We start from the raw sequence: 19,327 nt of genomic DNA on the forward strand, positions 1-19,327 counted from the left end.
TTACGAGCTCATGGTGCAGATAGGAATGACAATGACGAGGATAATGGTCACTGAGGTGGCAATAAGCGCACCCAGCTTGCAGATCTTGACCCGACGCTGGCTGGCCTCCTTGCGCCTGAGTAGAGCATCATATCCTGGAGTATAGATATCTTCCATCCAGAACTCCATGTTGTTGGGGTTTAGGGACTCCTGAGTCTGAGGGGACAGAACACAGCAATCTTAGAATTATTGTTTATGCAGTTTATTCTTTTTTCTTATTAGATAAGACAAGTGTAGAATCAATTGAGCGAGGCCAAAACAAAGGTATGCAGTCAGAGACATTGCCATTATGTGGTTGACGCACTGTCTGGTCAGGTATGGGCGTGCTCTGAACACACTGTTCTTGAAAGGTTGCCAAAGAAGGAGAAACATTGATTCACAGATTGACTTCTTGCTTACATTTTCCGTCCAAGATAGATCTCCACTGAGAGTAGACTAAGGCTAGACTCTATGACGCATTGTAAGCTTGTAAATCCGTTATTTTCCGCATGTAAAGATTTACCATCAATTGTCTGTCTTGGAGAGCTAATGTAAATTAATCACATCGTAGTCTAGTGTAAAGACTTTATAAACCTCCAAAACGTTAATAAGAGCACACCGCATCACCTTCCCAATGTGTTTCAGTGGTATCAGAGTCAACAATTGTATGCAGACAAGAAAAAAGGTTGTGCAAATAAAATGTTTAATACGTACCTCTAGCTAACTCCAAAAACAACAAAGATTTGTGTAAGATCAAGCTACTGTAAAATAGTTGTCAAAACATTGTGAGGGTATATCCATATCCCCATGAAGGCAACCAAACAAACCCACCTACTTTGGACTGGTGACATGAACAATACTAGGGTTTACTTTAATTAAATATGCATAATATTTCATTTAAAAATTAATATGGGCTTTTGGAACTAAAGTTTGTATGGTGCTTCTAGGATCAGCGGAAATACATACTGTAATAAAGAAGAAGAGATCTGCAGTAGAGGAGAGGAAGTAGAGTAAAACAAATGTTATTCTATATAACAACCAACATGTTTCGACCGGTTAAGGCCTTCATCAAGGCAAGAACTGCCTTCTTCTTTTAAGCATTAACTATATATGACATATGAAGACTATAGGAAACATACAATAAATACAATACATGTATTTGTGTATTTTGGACTAAAATGAGATATGGAATTTCAAGTTACCTGAAGATTCATAGGGGAAATTCGTGACTCTCTCTCATCCACGGTCCAGATTTGTCTCCCCCTTCCCTCTGCCAGTCTGGGGTCCATGATCTTCCCATGGCCTATCCCTCCCAACAGACTGCTCTCCTTCTGCCCAAACAGGGATGAGTTAAATACCTGGTCCATCAAGCTCTTGGGCTTCTGGGAGAGCAAGTTAGTTGTGCTGTTTGACTGGTCCATCTTGAAAGAAATGGGATAAATAATCAAGATAATGAATGTTTAATTAGCCAGAAACAGTTTCATTAAAGAAAGGGAAAATAGCTATAACATGAGCTACAACCAATTATACATTGGTGGAAAAAATACGATATATTTTTTTACATAAAAAAGTAAAAGTATCAATACTGCAATAAAGAAATAATCTGTTAGTAAAAGTCTGGAATTAAACATTTACAAAAGTAATGCTATAAAATTGTACTTAAAAGTACCAATAGTATAAAGTACTCATTATGCAGTATGTCCCATTTCACAAGTTTTCAAATGAATACAAATATTTTGAAAATATAAGATCTACAAGCTCACAATGTGTTGCGAGCTTGTTGATCAGCTATTTTCAAATGGCCGAAATGGATTTAGGGCTGAAATGGGTAAGGTAAGTGTAAGGTAAGTGGGGCGGCATAGCTCAGGGGTAGAGAAACCGTTATTAGAGCACGAAGGGTTCCCGAAGGGTTCCCAGTTCGAATCCGGGCTCCCCCTGAGTTAATGTCGAAGGGTCCTTGGGCAAGACTCTGAACCCCACATTGCTCCCGGTGAGCTGGTTGGTGCCTTGCATGGTTTCCTCTGCCACCGGTGTATGAATGTGTGTGTGAATGGGTGAATGTAATGCACAATCTCTGTAAAGCGCTTTGGATAAAAAGCGCTATATAAATGCACCATTTACCATTTTTATTAAGGTATGTTTTGTATTAATAATCAAAATCTACTAAGTAACTAAAGTTTTCAAATAATTGTAGTGGAGTAAAAGTATATTTGCCTATGAGATGTAAATGGAGTAGAAGTAAAGGTACTGAAAATTGGAAATACTCCAGTAAAGTAAAAAACCTAAAGATTGAGTACTTCACTGCAATTATACACCAGCCCCTGTGCATATTAGTGCTACTGAGATAATGCCTCTCTGCAAAGTAAACCAGTTAAAACAACAATTATTTCTAACAAAATAAGCCAAGGCGGTCTAACCACATAATGTCTACTGCAGTGGACCAATTAACGCATCTAACATATTTAGTGGTTTGAGTCTCCCATGTGAACAGAAGGTCAGTGGAATCAATTATTGTACATTCATATTGCTATGATATCCTATCCTCATTTGCTCTGACTGACACCCTATCATCTATCCCGATACCCTTTTTGGGTGTACACACAAGGATACACATGCATGTGCACACACACACTGGTACACACGCACGCACGCACGCACGCACGCACGCACGCACGCACGCACGCACACACACACACACACACAATCATATTTGCTTTGCCCTCTTATTCATTTCACAAAATAGAAGAATCCTACCTGTCCTATTTTTCCTTGAGAAACCTTGCTGTCTGTACTTCTCGAGAACGACACTGGCCAGTCTCGTGCAGAGGTCGACACGCTCGGTTGTTGGGAATCCACACTATGCTTCTTCTCCTTGGAGTGGGATTTGGACGGCCGACGCAGCGACGCATCCCTCTTGCCCTCCTTGACACCTTTAGGATCAACCTGACCTTTGCTGCCATCCATTTGAGCCCCAGAAGTGTTCCACCGGCTCCAATCCAGACTACTGGGGCTAGTTGAAGGGTACAGATGCCCAGACACGGACAGAGGTTGAGGGTCTGATGTCTCTGACACAGGGGTCACGGGGTGGCTGCTAAAGGAAGAAGCACCAGCACTGAGAGGCTCCAGCCAGCGGCCCCCTGTGTGTCCTCCCCCGCCGGCACCTCCCTGGATGATGGGCTGCTGGGGGATCTTGTCATCCAGCCGCTGCAGGGTGGAGAGCACCCGGCCGATCTCCGCTTTGACGTCGGTCAGTGACTCCAGCTGCCGTTCGATCTGGCTCATGCGGAGCAGCAGCTTGCAGACGCTGGCCTTGATGCCGTCGTCGCTGCTCTCCAGCGAGTGGAAGAGGCGCTGGAGCTTGCCGAGGCGGCCGCGCCGAGCCTCGGGAGTGTCCTGGTTGATGGACGCGGTCCCGTCGTTGTGGTGCAGGACGCCGGTGGAGCCGCACATGCTCATGTCGTCCAGGAAACGGAAGATGGCACTGATGTCGTCCTCGCCAAACTCGGGGTCGTCCAGAGAGGTCATAAAGGAGAGGCGGTCGGCCTGGACTATGCTCCGAAGAAGCCGGGGATCCGGAGTGTCTGTTTGGGTTGCCTGAGCCCTGACTCCATCAAGTCCCATAAATAATCCACTACCCACACCCTCCCCTCCCTTAGAAGCCCCCAAGATGCTGATGGCTGGTGTTGATCGCCTTGGGGGCTGGTTCCCTGGTGACTGCATTCCTAGACCCAATGTGTGGGATATGCGGTCTTCCAGACTGTGACTCTTGCTGTTCCAGATGGACTTTGGGGTCTTAGAGGGTCCTGGCCCAAAGTAGGTAGAGTCCTGCATATCATCTAGGCTCTCATGTTTGGCCTGGTGCTCTGTTGAATGGTGGCCTGGTGTGGGCGAAGGATAAGGGTTGTGGAGCACCTCAAAGCTGTGATTGTCAAAGGAATTCTGCCCTATGCCAGGACTAGGAGACTCACTATTTAGAGTCACCTGTGGTACGAGTGGCGGCTGGTTATGGAAGTCCTTCTTGAAGATGTTTCTCTTCAGAGCAGAGGATCCCGGCTCAGGTTCAAAAACCTCCATCTGTGCAGAATCTCCGCTAGACTCACTGTCCGTCTCTAAAGGCAGGTAGATATTCTTCATAGCCTGACTGGGGATCTGACCACCAGGGAACAGAGGAGTGTTGTGAGGCCAATCAAAAGAGACAGCCCTTGCCCTGGTCGGAGGGGTGGAGGATACGAGAGAGATCGGATCCGGAGGAAGACTTCCACGCTTGCGACTCGAGTAACTTGACTTGGGGTAGAGCAAATGCCGATCAATAATGTCAGAGTCTGAGAGGGTACGTGCCTTTTCCTGTCCAACGAAGCTCTGCTGATGCACTCCACGCCGAGGGGGCCCCAGGGATTGGTAGACGGGGAACATAACCGGGGCTCTCATTGGCTGGCTTTCGTCGAGAGCCACGCCCGTCATCTGGATGAGATTGAACATGGTCACGATATCGGCGGCCACGCCTATGGGGGACAACCCCAGGCTTCTACTCGTAACCCTGTCCCTGAAAAGAGTAGCGGGGAAACAAGGGTCCTGGCTGGCCGCAGCAAACAACAGGCTTCTTAGCTCTATGAGGTGCGCCAGATCAAAGCGGGTGCTGACCATACGGCAGAGGTCCTGGAAGGAAAGCCAATGACGCATGTTGGACAGCTCTTCCAAAATCCCTAGAAGTACCAAGGGATATTCCTGTGGCATGCTGGCCATGGCTGCTGCTCTCCTGGAAGGGAACACAAACTATTGTCAGGTGGAAAGGAAGAGTCAGGATTCAGTCTGCTATCAACATTTTTTATTAGTGTGGTTGCCCAACAGGGGCAACACACTTTCTTTCTAGATAAACTTTTATCCAGACTATAAATAGGCTATACAGACTGTAAATAGGCTATTCAGACTATAAATAGGCAACCACACTTGCAATTTCGCAGAATTGCATCGTTGTATTTATTATGGATAACATGCAGGAGAATTCCTGCAAGTAGTCCATAGTAAATAAAATATTTTTTTGATAACATAATAATTTTAATGGACTGACACTGCACATAGGCAGTTTTTTAACAGACTAATCCTGTTATTTACTCTTCATCCAAATTCTGTAGGATAGACACTGAATAATGATGTTCAAGGCCTCATTCTAGATATGTTATTGACAAATAACCTAGCCTACTATGAAACCAGTTTGAGTGTGTGACAAATCTGACAATTAGCCTACCCTACTACAGCATTCATCATCAGTAATTCTTTTTTTTTTTTACACATAGCTACATCATCACAACTAGTCAAAAAGTCTGAAGACCAGCCAGGTGTGTAGACTTGTTCATCTCGGTAGGAAGAAGCCCTTTTCAGAGAGCGACCTTATTTTGGGACCTTAAAATAACTGACCATCTGATCTGATGACGGTGTGTTCCGATGCGATGCGCAGCGCACCTCGCTGCGTCACTCACTCACAACACACACAACTTTAAATTGAGTCCATTAAACGCTCCATACATTCCATACTTTGTGGAACATGAACGGGCGAAAGAAAAAAAAAACCTTTTAACAACCTAGTTGGTAGTGGGTCAACATGCTGTCTTGCAAACTGCAAATACAAACAAAATAGGCTAGGTATCAATACGAAAACTATGTGCTATATTATGTAGGCTACGTGCGCCTCATGCACGCGTGGTGATGATATAAAAGAAAAAACATAATCGCATAATTTGTGTCAGCTATCAGCTGTATTGCAGGATGTCTCTAATCAGTAGCTATAGGTCTATATTGTGGAAATAAATGTCATGGCTTACTTCACTTACCTGTTTCTTGAGAGTTAAGATTCCAGCAGCCGCGCGCGTCCTTTAAGATTAAAGATAGAATCCCGTGTGCTATATTAATATCGAGACCATATTCCGCCAGATAGGTCGAGTCCGGAGCATTGTTGTGTGTCTTTCGTGTGCTTCTCTGTTTGAAGCAGCTACTAGCCTAGAGCCCAGGCATAGAGGAGAGAATTAGAAAGGAGGTCATCTTCCCACAAGTCCCTGCAGTGTCCTAAGGGACAGCTAACTAGGCATACCAAACGGTTTCCCTCACTATCCTCAACTACATACAAAGTCAACAACTAGAAGGCCTATCTAATTTATAAATTACATTTAGAGAGTCACATTGCAAGACATCACATTTTCTGCAGTGCTATATCCGCACAATTGGCATTAAAGTTTGCATATGGACAAAGGGTAGTTGAAAAATGAGGAATGCTTTCAAATTGAGGTTCCTAAATCTTCACTGTGCTGACAGTAAACCATAAGGCCTGTTACTTTGGTGCCTGCACACCGTCAACTGTCCAGCCAGTCTGTTCTGCCCAGAACTGTCAACTATTACCCTGCATTATCATCCATAAAAGACATACTTAAAACCCCATTAGAGGAAGAGAAAGGCAAGGCTTTCATCCCTGAGTACTAAGCACTCTGGCACAATCAGACTGGACATCAACAAATCACCCGACAGCCCAGAGAGGAACACATCCATCAGGCATGTACTGGGGAAATCACTGGGAATCAATACAGTGAGTGAGCCGTGGCACGGAAGAACAAAGTGGGTGTAGGAGAAGAATTATGAGATGTTACTGTCTAGCAAATCCATATGGTGTCAACACTGACTTTAACTGACTAATGCATCCTGGGACATAATCAAGTTTGCTGGGTGAAACCTCAAAGTACAGTGTTACAGAGATTTATGTGGCACAATTTGCCATAATTGGTATTATAGAGATAATTTCTATTAAAGCAATTATACATTCAAAAATATTTTCTTATGGACAAAGACAAAGATTATTACGTAAAAAGTATTTTATTTAATAACATAAAAATGTTACAACATTTGAGAACTGTAAACAAAACATGCATCATGGTGTAAAATAACAGTGATGGGATGGTTCATAATACAAACAGATAGATCCAAGTTGCTAAACCAAAACATCTTTCTTACACTAGTCTAAAAAAAAGCATCAATTATCAAAATCATCAAAGTTTCACACACACACACACACACACACACACACACACACACACGCACACGCACACGCACACACACACAGCTTAAACACTTCATTTAAGCTGAGATTCCCGTTCTCTTTGTCTCTTCTGCATTGGTTTTACAGCTGGAGTTACATAGGTCGGAGTCAGTGATGGATTCAGGGCTGGGTCCAGCGCTGGATTCAGGGCCAGCAGGTTCAATACATTAGGACTCTCGTCAACTGTGGAATCATTTCACGAAAAACAAATTGAGGGGAGCATTGTACAGATGGTTTCAATTTGCTGTTGTTGCTAGGAGATATTCGACCACCCATCAAATATATTATATTGTCAATATTGTCTGTGGTATTCTTTTGTCATTTCCCAGGGCAATGGTTACAAACAGGACTTTTGCAAAGGTTGGACAGTTCAGGATAGCTAAATCATCATCAGCACATAACAAGGCTGATTCAAAAAATGTCTTCTAAATCCTAATGGTTTTCTGAAGTTTTCAGTGGTGCTCAAACATTTTAATGTCAAGGACCCCTAGAATCATATGTATTTGACCGAGGATCCCTCATCTCAAAATATTTAGTTCCAGGGACCCAGAGAAAGAAAGATTTGAGTTACCAATGTTCACTCTAAAAATATATACAGTATATTCAAAGAGTTGCCCAAATTTTCATGATTTTTCAGAAATAGCAGATCTACAAGCTCATAGCGCGGCACTCAGTGCCGCGCTATGAGCTTGTATATCTGTGATGTTTGATTAGCTGAAGTATTTATTTAAGCTTCCTTTACCGGTGTTGTCCTCCTGACTGCTGGGTTCTGGGTCCGGACAGTGGAGAGGTACTCTGGCCAAGGCAGCCAACTCAGCCATAAAGGCTCCTTCAGCCTCCTGATGAACACAACACCACAATGGAAAGATCAGGGCATTACTATGGATCTACTATTATATTGATAAGATTAACATTTATTGATCCCTGGTTGAGAATTATTTCATATAATAGCATCAGGTAAGAGTAAGGAGAGGTGAGTTACATGTGAGAGTATAGGCCTGATTCTACTTGCCCTATCCATGTAGCAGTGAGGGTCATAGGACACGACGTGGTTCTTATTATACTACAAGTGGGAGCAACAGCGGCGGGCACCACACTCCCTTGAGTCCTTACTGATTTGACGCAGAGTTTGAAGTCGGTCGTCCCGTATAGACCAATTTATCAGAGCGTCAACCATAACTGTATACCAGGGGTCTTCAACAGGGGGTCCGGGACCCCTAGGGGGTCCTCAGAATTACTACAGGGGGGCTGCTAAATCTTTGTGTGACAGGATAATTATAAAATTAACAACTTGAACCCTCGTATCCCATTTCTGAGGAGAACTTTAGACAAAAATAGCAAGCTCTCAACGCCTCGAGGCGTTGAGAGCTTGTAGATTGGCTTTTTCTCAGCAAAGGGGTCCTTGGCCTGAAAACGCTGAAGACCCCTGCTGTATACAAATAATGATTAATTCTTACAGAATCCTTTATTCACACACGCACGCACGCATACACACACAGTACTTACCAATAAGTGTTCTTTAACTCTGTCCATGGCTTGATCCTGGGTGACTTTTTTTCGCCTCAACATCTCACATACCACTTCCTGTTCCAGCTCATACTGCTCCAACACCCTCCGTTTGTGGACTTCAACCCTTCAGAAAAAACAGTCTGCTCAGGTAACATAATCACTGCTGTTGAAGAGAAACTTTGTAATGTCCATATTTCAACCGTTTTTCTTTCCCCGTAAATTATATCATACTACAGTGTCACACAAATGTATCAAGAATAGCAGATCTACAAGCTCATAATGTGCATTGTGAAATCTTTGGTTAAAATAAGTGTTAAGCTCTATATTCTGATAGTACCCATTGCTATAGAGTGTTTGGTTAAAATAAGTGTTAAATAGCTCTATATTCTGATAGTACCCATTGCTATAGAGTGTTTGGTTAAAATAAGTGTTAAATAGCTCTATATTCTGATAGTACCCATTGCTATAGAGTGTTTGTTCAGTAACAGGAGTTTCCATGTCTATCCAGCTTTTTATAAAACAAAAGAAAATGCATTTTCGGGCAAGGATACCAATTTTATCCAATCAGGATAGAGAACTAAGTCAGGATACAGACTAAACAAGTGAAATTGGAAGTGAAACACTGGAAATGAAGCTGATAAATGGGTACTCTCTCTTGATTGGCTGAAATTCTGTCATCCTGTCTACCAGAAAATGTATTTTCTATTTATTAAAGAGCTGGGGAGACTGGGGGACCCAGGCTGTGACTGAAGTTGAACACACACTATACACATTGCTATACAGTATAGCAATGTGTAACCTTGTAACAAAAAAAAAACTGTTTTGTTTTAACCAAAAAATATCACTTACCCACCCTACCTTTAAGTCTGTCTGTGGGTTTTATTTTGTACATACAAGGTGAGTAGGAATGTCTGCATACAGAGTTTGTTGTTGTACCTCTGCTGAAACTCAGCGGACATGGGCTTCCTGCCCCAGTTAGCCAGTTCTCTAAGCAGGGCCTTGTTGAGCTGATTGTTGCTCTCTTGTCTCTCTATCTCCTCTGGATAATGTCACACATAGAGGACAAACGTTATATAAAGTAGCATTTCAAAGAATGTTTGGAATCCTTTCTGCTCCAAATATTATCAGCGTTTGCCCAATTGCACAACAGTTGGCAAGCAAGTAATAACAAAATGGCACTTTTTTTTTTTATAATACTATAATAGATGCTAAAAGGCAGCTTAATCATACTGTAGTTCAGTTTTCAAAGGCATTACCCCTTAAGGACCAAAATGAAATAACATACAGCTAGAGATGGATATAACATGTTATACAGTAATTAGCTCTGGTCCATAGCGTTAGTGGAGTAACTTCTCCCTAACGCTATGTTCCTCTACCTCCGTATTCCTTGGCCGGAACACCCCGCCGTCTGGTCCAAAAATAACAAAAACTGTTTCGCCCCTCATCAAACCAAAGGTATCAGTGGACAGTTGAAAGCTTACTCTACTTAGTGGACGCGGTCTGAGCCCCCCACCACACGATTAAAATACATTTCTAGGGCAAAATGAAAAATATTCCACCGGATGGAGACGCTCTTCCAGGTTTTTATGAAACAGCGCTTCCAACGTCGCAGAGTTGAATAACACCCAGTGAGACTAATGCTCATTGTAATTCGGTCCTCTGACCTGCGCGGCAGTAGTGAGTTGGCACCTTGATGGCGACGACAAATAGTGAAAAACGAGAAGAAATGGAGTCTCCATCCGGTAGAATATTTTTCATTTTGCCCTAGAAATGTATTTTAATCGTGTGGTGGGGGGCTCAGCCCACGTCCACTAAGTAGAGTAAGCTATCAACTGTCCACTGATACCTTTGGTTTGATGAGGGGCGAAACAGTTTTTGTTATTGTTGGACCAGACGGCGGGGTTTTCCGGTTTTGCCAAGGAATACGGAGGTAGAGGAACATAGCGTTAGGGAGAACTCCACTAACGCTATGGACCAGAGCTATACAGTAATATACATTCGAATGACATTTAAATAGGACATGCTTCCAAGGTAAATTTATTCCATAAACTACTTTTATCTTGTGTTGATTCAGAGCAATGTCTAAGGGCTTATACTGTATACCAGAAGTTTGTGCATATGGATGTGCATGCATATGATTTTATTTGAGCTCAGTTATCATCTCACCTCTGCTTATATTTGACTGATCCTGTTGTAGTTTTCTGGTAGCTTCCTGCATATGGGAGTAGTAGCTTTGGACCAGTGCACAGAGGGAACCTTTGGTCACATACACACTCTCAGAGGCTACCTCTGTCAGGTGACGCTACAGTGAGGGGTAGGCAGAGGGGGGGAAAAAGGAACTTGTTTTCTAAAATACAAACAATCATTGAATGTTCATGTATTTCATGGGAGGTGAGGTGAATAAGATCACTATCAAGCAGGAATATCATGGCATTCTGGCAACTGGACTCCTACCTTCCAGCCTGGGTCTTTTTGCGGGACGGTCTGTGACTTGGCTTCCATCAGCTGCCAGATGGCATAGCTGAGGGTGTGGCCTAACAGCAACTGGGCGTGACTCTGCAGTAGCTCCACCCCTGTTTCCAATTCAGACAGAAACTCCTGCTGGAAGCTGTGGCCCACCAGCTGGCTCTCTGGGCCCAGGTGTCTCTCGGCTAGACTAGCACTGCTGTCCTGTGGTCGGCACAAGGAAACGTTAGTGTTATCATGACTACCACGATTTTGAGGTATTAAAAATAACAGAAAGCTAACGTCCGTGCAATTCTTTTACCCACCTTGTTCTGAGCATTGGGACTTGAACTGGGAGTCAGCTGGCTTTTACTGTGATCCTCTAACAGCAGGGCTCTGAAATCTGCTTTTGAGAGCATCTTCAGCTTGGAAAGTCTCATCTCCTTCAGCACTTGCAGACAGAAGTGCCTGGTCACAAAGTGTCTTTGCACTGCCACTACCATGTGTTCATGTTTCTTCTCTATCAGCATCCCCACTTGGCTGGAAAACACATTAAAGTAGTCTATTACTGTCAGCCTATAAAACCTTATAAGATAATAAGAATTCTGATTGGGGGCTTTACACACCATGGGCCATTTATTTGTGAAATGTACTTGTACGTCAACACCATTTTTATGCCTCATATCAAGCAAATGTAAACTTGCGTTATCAGCAACGACATTTCGTCAAGCAAAATTGTGACATATATGTTTTCCCACAATATAAACACGCCTAACCAACATCTCCAATGATACTGATGATAGCCTACCATAGAGTTGTAGGCTGGCTACAGTTTCCTGTGTAGTGGCAACCACAGGCCCATATGATGCTAGCAATGTCACTCCTACAAATGTATCAATAAACTGCCAATTACAAAATTGCTATTTTGTGTGGTTTATGGTGTCACTCTTAGTGTGTAACGACTTTAAGAGGCATAGTGAACCTCTGCGAGTTATTGCATCACCATGCCGCATTCATGTTGCATTAATTCTGTTACATTATACCGCTTATTACACAGCTACTTCCAAACAAAGTAGATCAATTGAATAATGTAAAACGTCCATAGCAATGTGGCTTGATTGACCAATCACAACCTATTCAACGAGGCCATGTAATAATCAGAATAGAGCAAGCTGTGTGGTATATCTGTTACTGGTGCATTGTTATATCTCCATTTATGGAGACAAATTATCTAAAAGAATGTCAGTCAGTCCCAGTCATTCAAGATTAGACCATCAAAACAATGCAGCAATCCAACAATTATCAGTTAGACATAGATGTCAGAACTAACAGCACCATGTGATACAAGAGGCCTCCCAAACTCACCTGTTGAGTGCGTAGCTCTGCCTGACTACCATGGCTTGGAGGATCTTCATTTGTTGTTCCCCTAGATGTCTAAGGCAAGACAGCACCAGAGCTGTCTCCTCACCCCACACCTATCATCAACATCATCATCAACATCATAGGGCTAAGTTAGATACATAGTTTTACTTGTACATTTTTATATGACTTTAACAAGTTTCCATCTATAAACGACTAACATGAAAGCAACAATATTTTCATTCATGTTTAAAAATTAGATAGCAGGACTTGATGTATGATTTGATAGTTTATTGAAAATACAATCAGTCCACCTGTGCATCATGATCCAGGTGAACCCTCATGTCGTCCAGTTGCCGGCTGGTTGTGGACTCTGACTGCTGGAGCTGTAAAAGCAGCTCCTTCTCTAGATCCAACCACAGCTTCTCACAGCACTCCACAGGGAGCTCTGACTGGGCGGGGAGAGCGTTGAGGAACACCTCCTTGGCTAGCTCCCCAAGTCTCTTTGACCAGGATGAATGAAGCTTCTGGGAATACATATGTGATACCTTTTTTATAAGAATAATGCTAGACATACACAATTTAAACACTCAGATACCATACCGTTAAAGGTCATCCTACCCTCCATAGGTCACAGAGAGCTTCAGCCACTCTGTCATCCTGTTGGAGCTCCAGCTCATTGCTCTGCTGCTGATGTTTGGACATCAGCTCTTGGTAGACCTAGAGGAAAGGCCCAGGTTCAGTTTGGTGCACATTAATTGCACCATTACATTTCATTTCTTGGATAATCTTTAGAGAGGATAGTAGAGAGAAACTGAGGGAAGAGGCAACACAGGTCTCCAGGGGCGTGGTGATTACAGTATATGGTCGACATACTTTTGATTAGTACCGGCCGGGTCCGATCTACCTTATTCTAAACAGAATTTGTGGCAGGGGGCTACGTACAATCACATACATGCAAATCACATACACTGTTCAATGCTGTGATATGGACTGGGGGGAGAGTTACTTACCTTGAGGAAGTGTTGTGGGTTATTGTGGGTTGAACTCAGGACACAGCTCTTTTCCTTCACCTGACTCCTCAGAAGTTTCCTCCTCTTTGACTCTGTCTTCCTGCACTTGTCACTCACCAACTCTTTTGCCTTTCTTATGCATTCTGGGACAAAATAGAGCAAATCTATAGTTGGTAACTGTTTTTTTTTTCTTCTTTTTTTTTCATCAATGAACAGAATTGCAGCTGAATTCAGCACATGAGTCATACACATGAGTCATATATCCCAGCTGGAATCAGAGCTGCACCCCAGCCTCCTCCTTTCTCTTCTCATGTCTCATCTTTGGCTCAAAGGTTAAACTGAAATTCAATGACTTTGCTTTGGACCCAGAATAAGTAACATAAGTTCTGCATCTTATTTGTAATCAGGGATAGAGCCAGCCAGTAAGAGGATACACAGTAGATAATAGTAATAATACAGCATTTATATCTTGACCACCCCAGTCTTCCTGCCATATCTTGCCTGATGTATGTAGACAGTCACCACACTATAGGACATGCCCTCAAGCAGCCTGAACACTGCATTGTGATTAGTGCGGCCTTTGCATTTTAATGACATACGGTGTGACTATTACACAAATACATCCATGCCACGTTACTATTGCCCTGTTTCTACTCTGTGGCTCTTACAAGGCCCCTTTTGCTTGCTATTGGTTTGGGTTTGTTATGTTTTACATGCTTTACAACACGTTTATATTATTACGTTTATAATATTTATTATGCACACACCCCTGATTTAAAGTCCCATTATACTTTGTTGAGAACAGGTGTTGTGCGCCGACAATAGCCGATCTACAACTCACAACACATTGCGATGCATGAGCATAATGGACCGACACACCTCTCATATACCCTAATTTGGATTTTTAAACAATTTGCAACAATATTATATTATTATTTACAACAATCGTTTGGAAACAGCGTTGTCTTATCTTTGGTTACAAACCACAAACTAAAGGTTGTGACTGGTGAGAGTTTAAATGTCAGTACAGCCAGGCATGGTGTTCAGTGCAAACTTGACCTTATTTAGGGAACAAAAGAGGGTTCCCAAGAAAACGGTCTATTTTCAGAAAGCAGCTCATTGAAGTTTGAGAACTAGGCTATATACTTAGTCATATCACTTGAGACACTGCCACAGAAGTTGGGAGTGTTGTTTTAAGAATTCTAGTCCAGTGGTTCTAAAAGTGAGGTTTGGGGACCCTCAGGGGTTCCTTGAAGAGGTTCCAAAAGGACCTTAACAGCTCGGTAACTCTTTGAGAGTGTACAAATGGAACCAAATGGACCATTAAGGATACATTTCCACACTTATGGGGTCCTTGAAATTGAAATGTTTGAGAACCACTGTTCTAGTCATTACATTTACAGGTAGACCCAAGCTCCGTTCTCTTCGTTACCCTCATTGCACTGCTGAACGGCCCCAGTTAGGGCAGCCTGCAGCTCCGACAGGGTCTTCTCCATGAAGACAAAGGTCAGGTGATCGTCGCTCGTCAGCTGCTCCAAGGTCCTGGCCACCAGGGCCTGCCTCAGAGACACCTCCTGTTTCAGCAGGGCAGGCTGGGATTGAAGCAGCCCCATCAACTGCTCCCACCACAGCAACCTCTGCTGGGTCCTCTGAGAGGAGAGGGAAACAGACTTTATAGAAACAAGTGTACAATGGAATCTAAAATAATGCAACAAACGAGGCCATCACGTGCCACTGTGATCCGAATGGTATTTTACACAGATTGGAGTGGGTACTCTTACATGTGGCATCAGATGACAGCAATTCAAACAATATTAAAGAAATTATAATAATAACATTCACTTTTAAGTCTGCTTCTTGTGTGTCACTCAAGTGGTTTTCCATCAACAGAAGAGTATGGGTGAGAGAATGAATGATCTCCTGGGCCTCATCTGTAGGCACAACGCTGGTCCTGTCCAGGAGATGTTGGCACAGGGCCTCCACCTGCCTGCTGAATCCTTTGGTCTGTGAAAAGGCATGGACATCAATCGTTGTTATACAGTCAACAAGAAGTGGAACACACCAATGTTTTGGTCTGTGACACGAAAAACTTTGAAAGACCCTGTCCTAGAAGGCATTGATTAATTTTCGATTTCTTTAATCCAAATGTTTCTCGTGTTTGGTACCATTTGAAGGCTCTGCTCTAGAAGATCTTTCTGGGCTCTCTCAATCTCCTCCAAGGTACAAGGAGCATCTGTCTGTGGGTCCTCATTTCCACCATTAATATTCTGGACCGTTGACAGCTTTTTCTTCAATTCATCCAGTTCCTGGAACGGCAACACGTGATGAGAATGAATCTAAATGTAATTGCTTAATGGCAAGCACAATGACAGTAGTTTGTTTGTTTTTTAAATACAATTACAACCATTAGATGAAAAAGTACATTCATTGTACATGTACAGTATTTGTACCATTGTATGTGTATTAAAACAAATTACTGTGACAGGTCATTATTTCAAATACTGGATCAAATAAAGTATACAATTTGCCTTTTCCTGCATTTGAAGAATATTTGTGGTGAAGTCAGCATCATTTTTGTCTTTGGGAAAACGATGACTGAATATTATCTTCAGAATTTGGAGGAAGATCTGCAACAGAAAGACAAGAAGTTAACCCAAAAACAACGTAAAATGATACATTTTATTTTATTTTATTGATTGTTATTACAATGTAAAAACTAACTTTATATATATATATATATATACACTCACCTGACATTTTTCTTCTTGGAGCTCAGAGCAATGCTGTTGAATATTCTGAAGGGCTAAACAGTACAAGCTGATCCTACCTTCAAACCTGCAGGAAAAAAAAGTCTCCATAAAATAGTACACCATTCTTGGAATGAACTTAATACAGTTCTGAAGCTTGATTTTACTGACATTTTTAAAACCCTGAGTTTGTGTGATCAATGTGTCTAACTGTAATTGCTGTTACAGCAATACGGCAAACTAAAAGTGTGAATAGTTGAGTCGCTTCAGTGCCCTATGGTGGAAAGATCTTTACTGTATACGCAGACAAAACAAACAGACACCCTCAATACAATAATCTAGCAAAACATGGCAAGGTGACAGCTCAACTAGTTAATGTAGGTTTCGTTTCTTGGACGGCCGAAGCTGGATACTTTGGGCCTCATTCACTAAGTTTGTTTACTCTGAACTGAAAAGTTGCATATATGTGCTTAAGTACAAAATATGTACGTATTCCATTTCAATTGGCTATGATTGACTTCAAAGTTTGTGGGCACTGGGAAGTCAATTTGGCCTTCTAGTTTCTTGTTTTTATTCCCATTGACAATATACTCTCTGATTATTAATTCAATAATAATAATAATCAACTAGAAAAGATGCAATTGTAAATTACAAGTGTGGTTGCTGACGTGACTATATTCTACAGTAAGCTAACTGTCATGTGAAGCTTGACCAATTGATTCCCTATTAATTCCCTGTTGGGCAACCACACTAATAATCATAGGCTCATACCCAATTTGTGTCAGTGTGTGTGGGTAGTGGGAGACCCTGGTGAAGCTCTGGTTCTGCAGGCTCTTGGGGAGCAGTGAGGAGGAGATAAACTGACTGCTGTCATCGTTGTCTTGCTCCTGGCTCAGAGACTCCCCAGTTGAGGAAGAGCAGGACTCATCATTGGGCATAGATGGCAGCTTGGCATGCTCGTGTAGGGAGGGGTTAGATGCTCCATCTGCCAGAGGCTAGAATAAAGCAGATCATCACATTTGCAAACTTTGACTGGCAACTTAGTGGTTCTTAACCTGAATCCTGTTCTATTGCACTGGAACATTTCTGATCAATTTACATAGGCAAACCATATTGTTCCTCTGTCATTACAAAATAATGATAGGATTCAGGTTAAAAATATGCAAAGTGATCAAACATACACCAGCAAAATTGACTTAAAGGAAAAGTTATTTCCTTTTACTACAACATAAGAGAGACCATTACATACAGTATCTGTTGTCATATAGTCTGAGACTGCAAAAATCTATAGTGGGTTCAGTTGTATGGACAGTGCCAGTGGTATGAATCCATAGCGGGTTGATTCATATGAATCTACGCTATGCTGCTAATAGTGGTTTCAGTAACATGGATCAATAGGGGTGTCAGTCATATGGATCTACACTACAGTGGCTTCAGTAGTATACTGGTTTCAGTCAAATCTATCTATTAATAGTGTTTTTTTCCACCATGTGGAGCCGTGGTGGTGGCATACAGACAGCACTCATCACCCTACTTTACTTGCATGCTCTGCTGGTCGGTGTGGTGCACTTGTCGTTTTCTTCTGAAAGTGACTATGAGTGCACAAGCCGCAAGTTGGCACCTCAACAGAGTGCAGTCTAGTTATAGCTGGGTTCAGTCATATATGGGTCTATAGGGGGTTCAGTCTTCTTACTCTGTATTTCTGGTTGATAGGGTAAACCACTTTTGCCCTGGATGCAAAAGCAGCCACATCACTGTTAATGGGCGGCTGCTTGTTGTCCTGGAAAATGAATAAACAGAATAAAGAAGTTGTGAACCATTAACTAGGATCCATCAAGACCCCTGAGACATTTAATGTATATTAAATGGCGTATGTTATAAACATTTTATAGCTCTTATACAATTATACAAATAATACATTTACTACTTTGATTGTATGTAGGCCAAACCAGAGTCGTCTAATCAAGGCTCTGGGCCAAGCTATTCCTTGTGATTCTGGAGAATAATAGGCCTACTAACTTTAACATTAATGGTGCCACTCTGAACCTCCTTTTTGCTGTTGCTGACACAGTCACTCTGGTTGTTGTCGACTTCTCCATCATCTGGTTCGAACAATCTCCTCGCATTGTAACCCTATTGCAACAATACACAATACACATCAATAATTGATTCTGTGTGCTTATCATTGTACAACAATCTGTAAAAGACACAGGTTAACAGTTTTAAGAAGGACCGTTTATTATGTGTAGAAGGTGGTGTGATGTAACTAAGTAGATTTGAATTATTATTTATACATTGCATTATTGATACTTTTTTAGTTAAAGTAAAATGTGAGTAGGCCTACTTTTTCCACCACTGGTTATGTGTGGATTGAAGACTGATTGATTGATTGATTGATTGATTGATTGAAGACTTTATTAGAAGTTTGCATAGGAAAAGGTACAGTTTCATTATGGTAAAGTTCACTGGTACAAGGTAAACTAAAGGGAGATCCTAGAAAAGCACTTGGCTTATTTACACAGGAAACCATTGAAGTATCTCATATAACAAGATAATAAGTAGCCATGGGGTTTGAACTCACTTGTCTGGTCAACAGCATAGGCTTCAGGCAGAACCCATACAGAAGACTAGCCGCTAGGATCCCAGATAGCACTCCACATACTGTAGCCACTGTGAGTACTCCTGTGAATATGTGCAGAGACTCTGTGAAACTGACCAATAAATCTGTGGCGCATTCCGTCGTCCACTCCTGCTCTGTGACTGCCATGATCTAATGGTCATGGTCGAACATTAACAACTCCATCAAGCAGCGGCGTGGAAATAAATGCAAAACATTTGCATTGTTGTCGTTTTGCGAATCTCCAAACAAACATCAAAAATGTAGTCTACGAAAACACTGGAAGATCAGACAAAAGCAGGCAAAGTTGAAGATTTCGCTTGCTGCCAATGTTGGATGTTTCCTCATATTATGAACTGAAGCCATTCAAGCCAAATGTAAATGCCTGGGTTTCCGAGGCTAAGCCAAATGCATTCCCTTTAGCCTACATCAAAGAATACAAAACCAAAGTAACTTTACGGCATCAACAGATTCTCAAGGAGATTGTAGCCAATGGAACCCTCGCGTCACCAGACTTGAGCTGTTTCTGCCCAGAGCT

General features: G+C 42.2%; 2 protein-coding genes across 2 annotated transcripts; both read right to left on the reverse strand.

Moving 5' to 3' along the window:
• On the reverse strand, positions 1-4,761 carry LOC308287314 (major intrinsically disordered Notch2-binding receptor 1-like; the record flags this gene model as incomplete). The annotated part of the gene is made up of 3 exons (XM_080728437.1): positions 1-195; positions 1,221-1,439; positions 2,773-4,761. The coding sequence occupies 3 exons, from the start codon at positions 4,759-4,761 to the stop codon at positions 1-3; spliced, it is 2,403 nt and encodes an 800-aa protein (XP_080584563.1).
• Positions 4,762-6,939: 2,178 nt separating this feature from the next.
• Positions 6,940-19,200, reverse strand: evc (EvC ciliary complex subunit 1). Its single transcript, XM_080727409.1, has 20 exons — positions 18,754-19,200; positions 18,192-18,305; positions 17,866-17,952; positions 16,944-17,167; positions 16,176-16,260; positions 15,954-16,052; positions 15,591-15,731; positions 15,268-15,429; positions 14,858-15,074; positions 13,426-13,568; positions 13,034-13,132; positions 12,727-12,939; positions 12,419-12,528; positions 11,380-11,593; positions 11,063-11,278; positions 10,775-10,910; positions 9,545-9,647; positions 8,606-8,732; positions 7,842-7,938; positions 6,940-7,282 (listed from the first exon to the last, which is right to left on the reverse strand). The coding sequence occupies exons 1-20, from the start codon at positions 18,937-18,939 to the stop codon at positions 7,134-7,136; spliced, it is 2,922 nt and encodes a 973-aa protein (XP_080583535.1). The 5' UTR covers positions 18,940-19,200; the 3' UTR covers positions 6,940-7,133.
• Between the last annotated feature and the right edge of the window lie 127 nt (positions 19,201-19,327).

Source organism: Nannobrachium achirus (assembly GCF_963921795.1).
Source record: "Nannobrachium achirus genome assembly, chromosome: 6".
Taxonomy (NCBI): domain Eukaryota; kingdom Metazoa; phylum Chordata; class Actinopteri; order Myctophiformes; family Myctophidae; genus Nannobrachium; species Nannobrachium achirus.

Coding starts and splice junctions, on each gene's coding strand:
- evc (XM_080727409.1), bottom strand. CDS start 18,939: ATGGCAGTCACAGAGCAGGAGTGGACGACGGAATGCGCCACAGATTTA. Junction 18,306..18,753: donor CTATGCTGTTGACCAGACAA/GTGAGTTCAAAC, acceptor TTGTTGCAATAG/GGTTACAATGCGAGGAGATT. Junction 12,529..12,726: donor ACCTGGATCATGATGCACAG/GTGGACTGATTG, acceptor TGTTGATGATAG/GTGTGGGGTGAGGAGACAGC.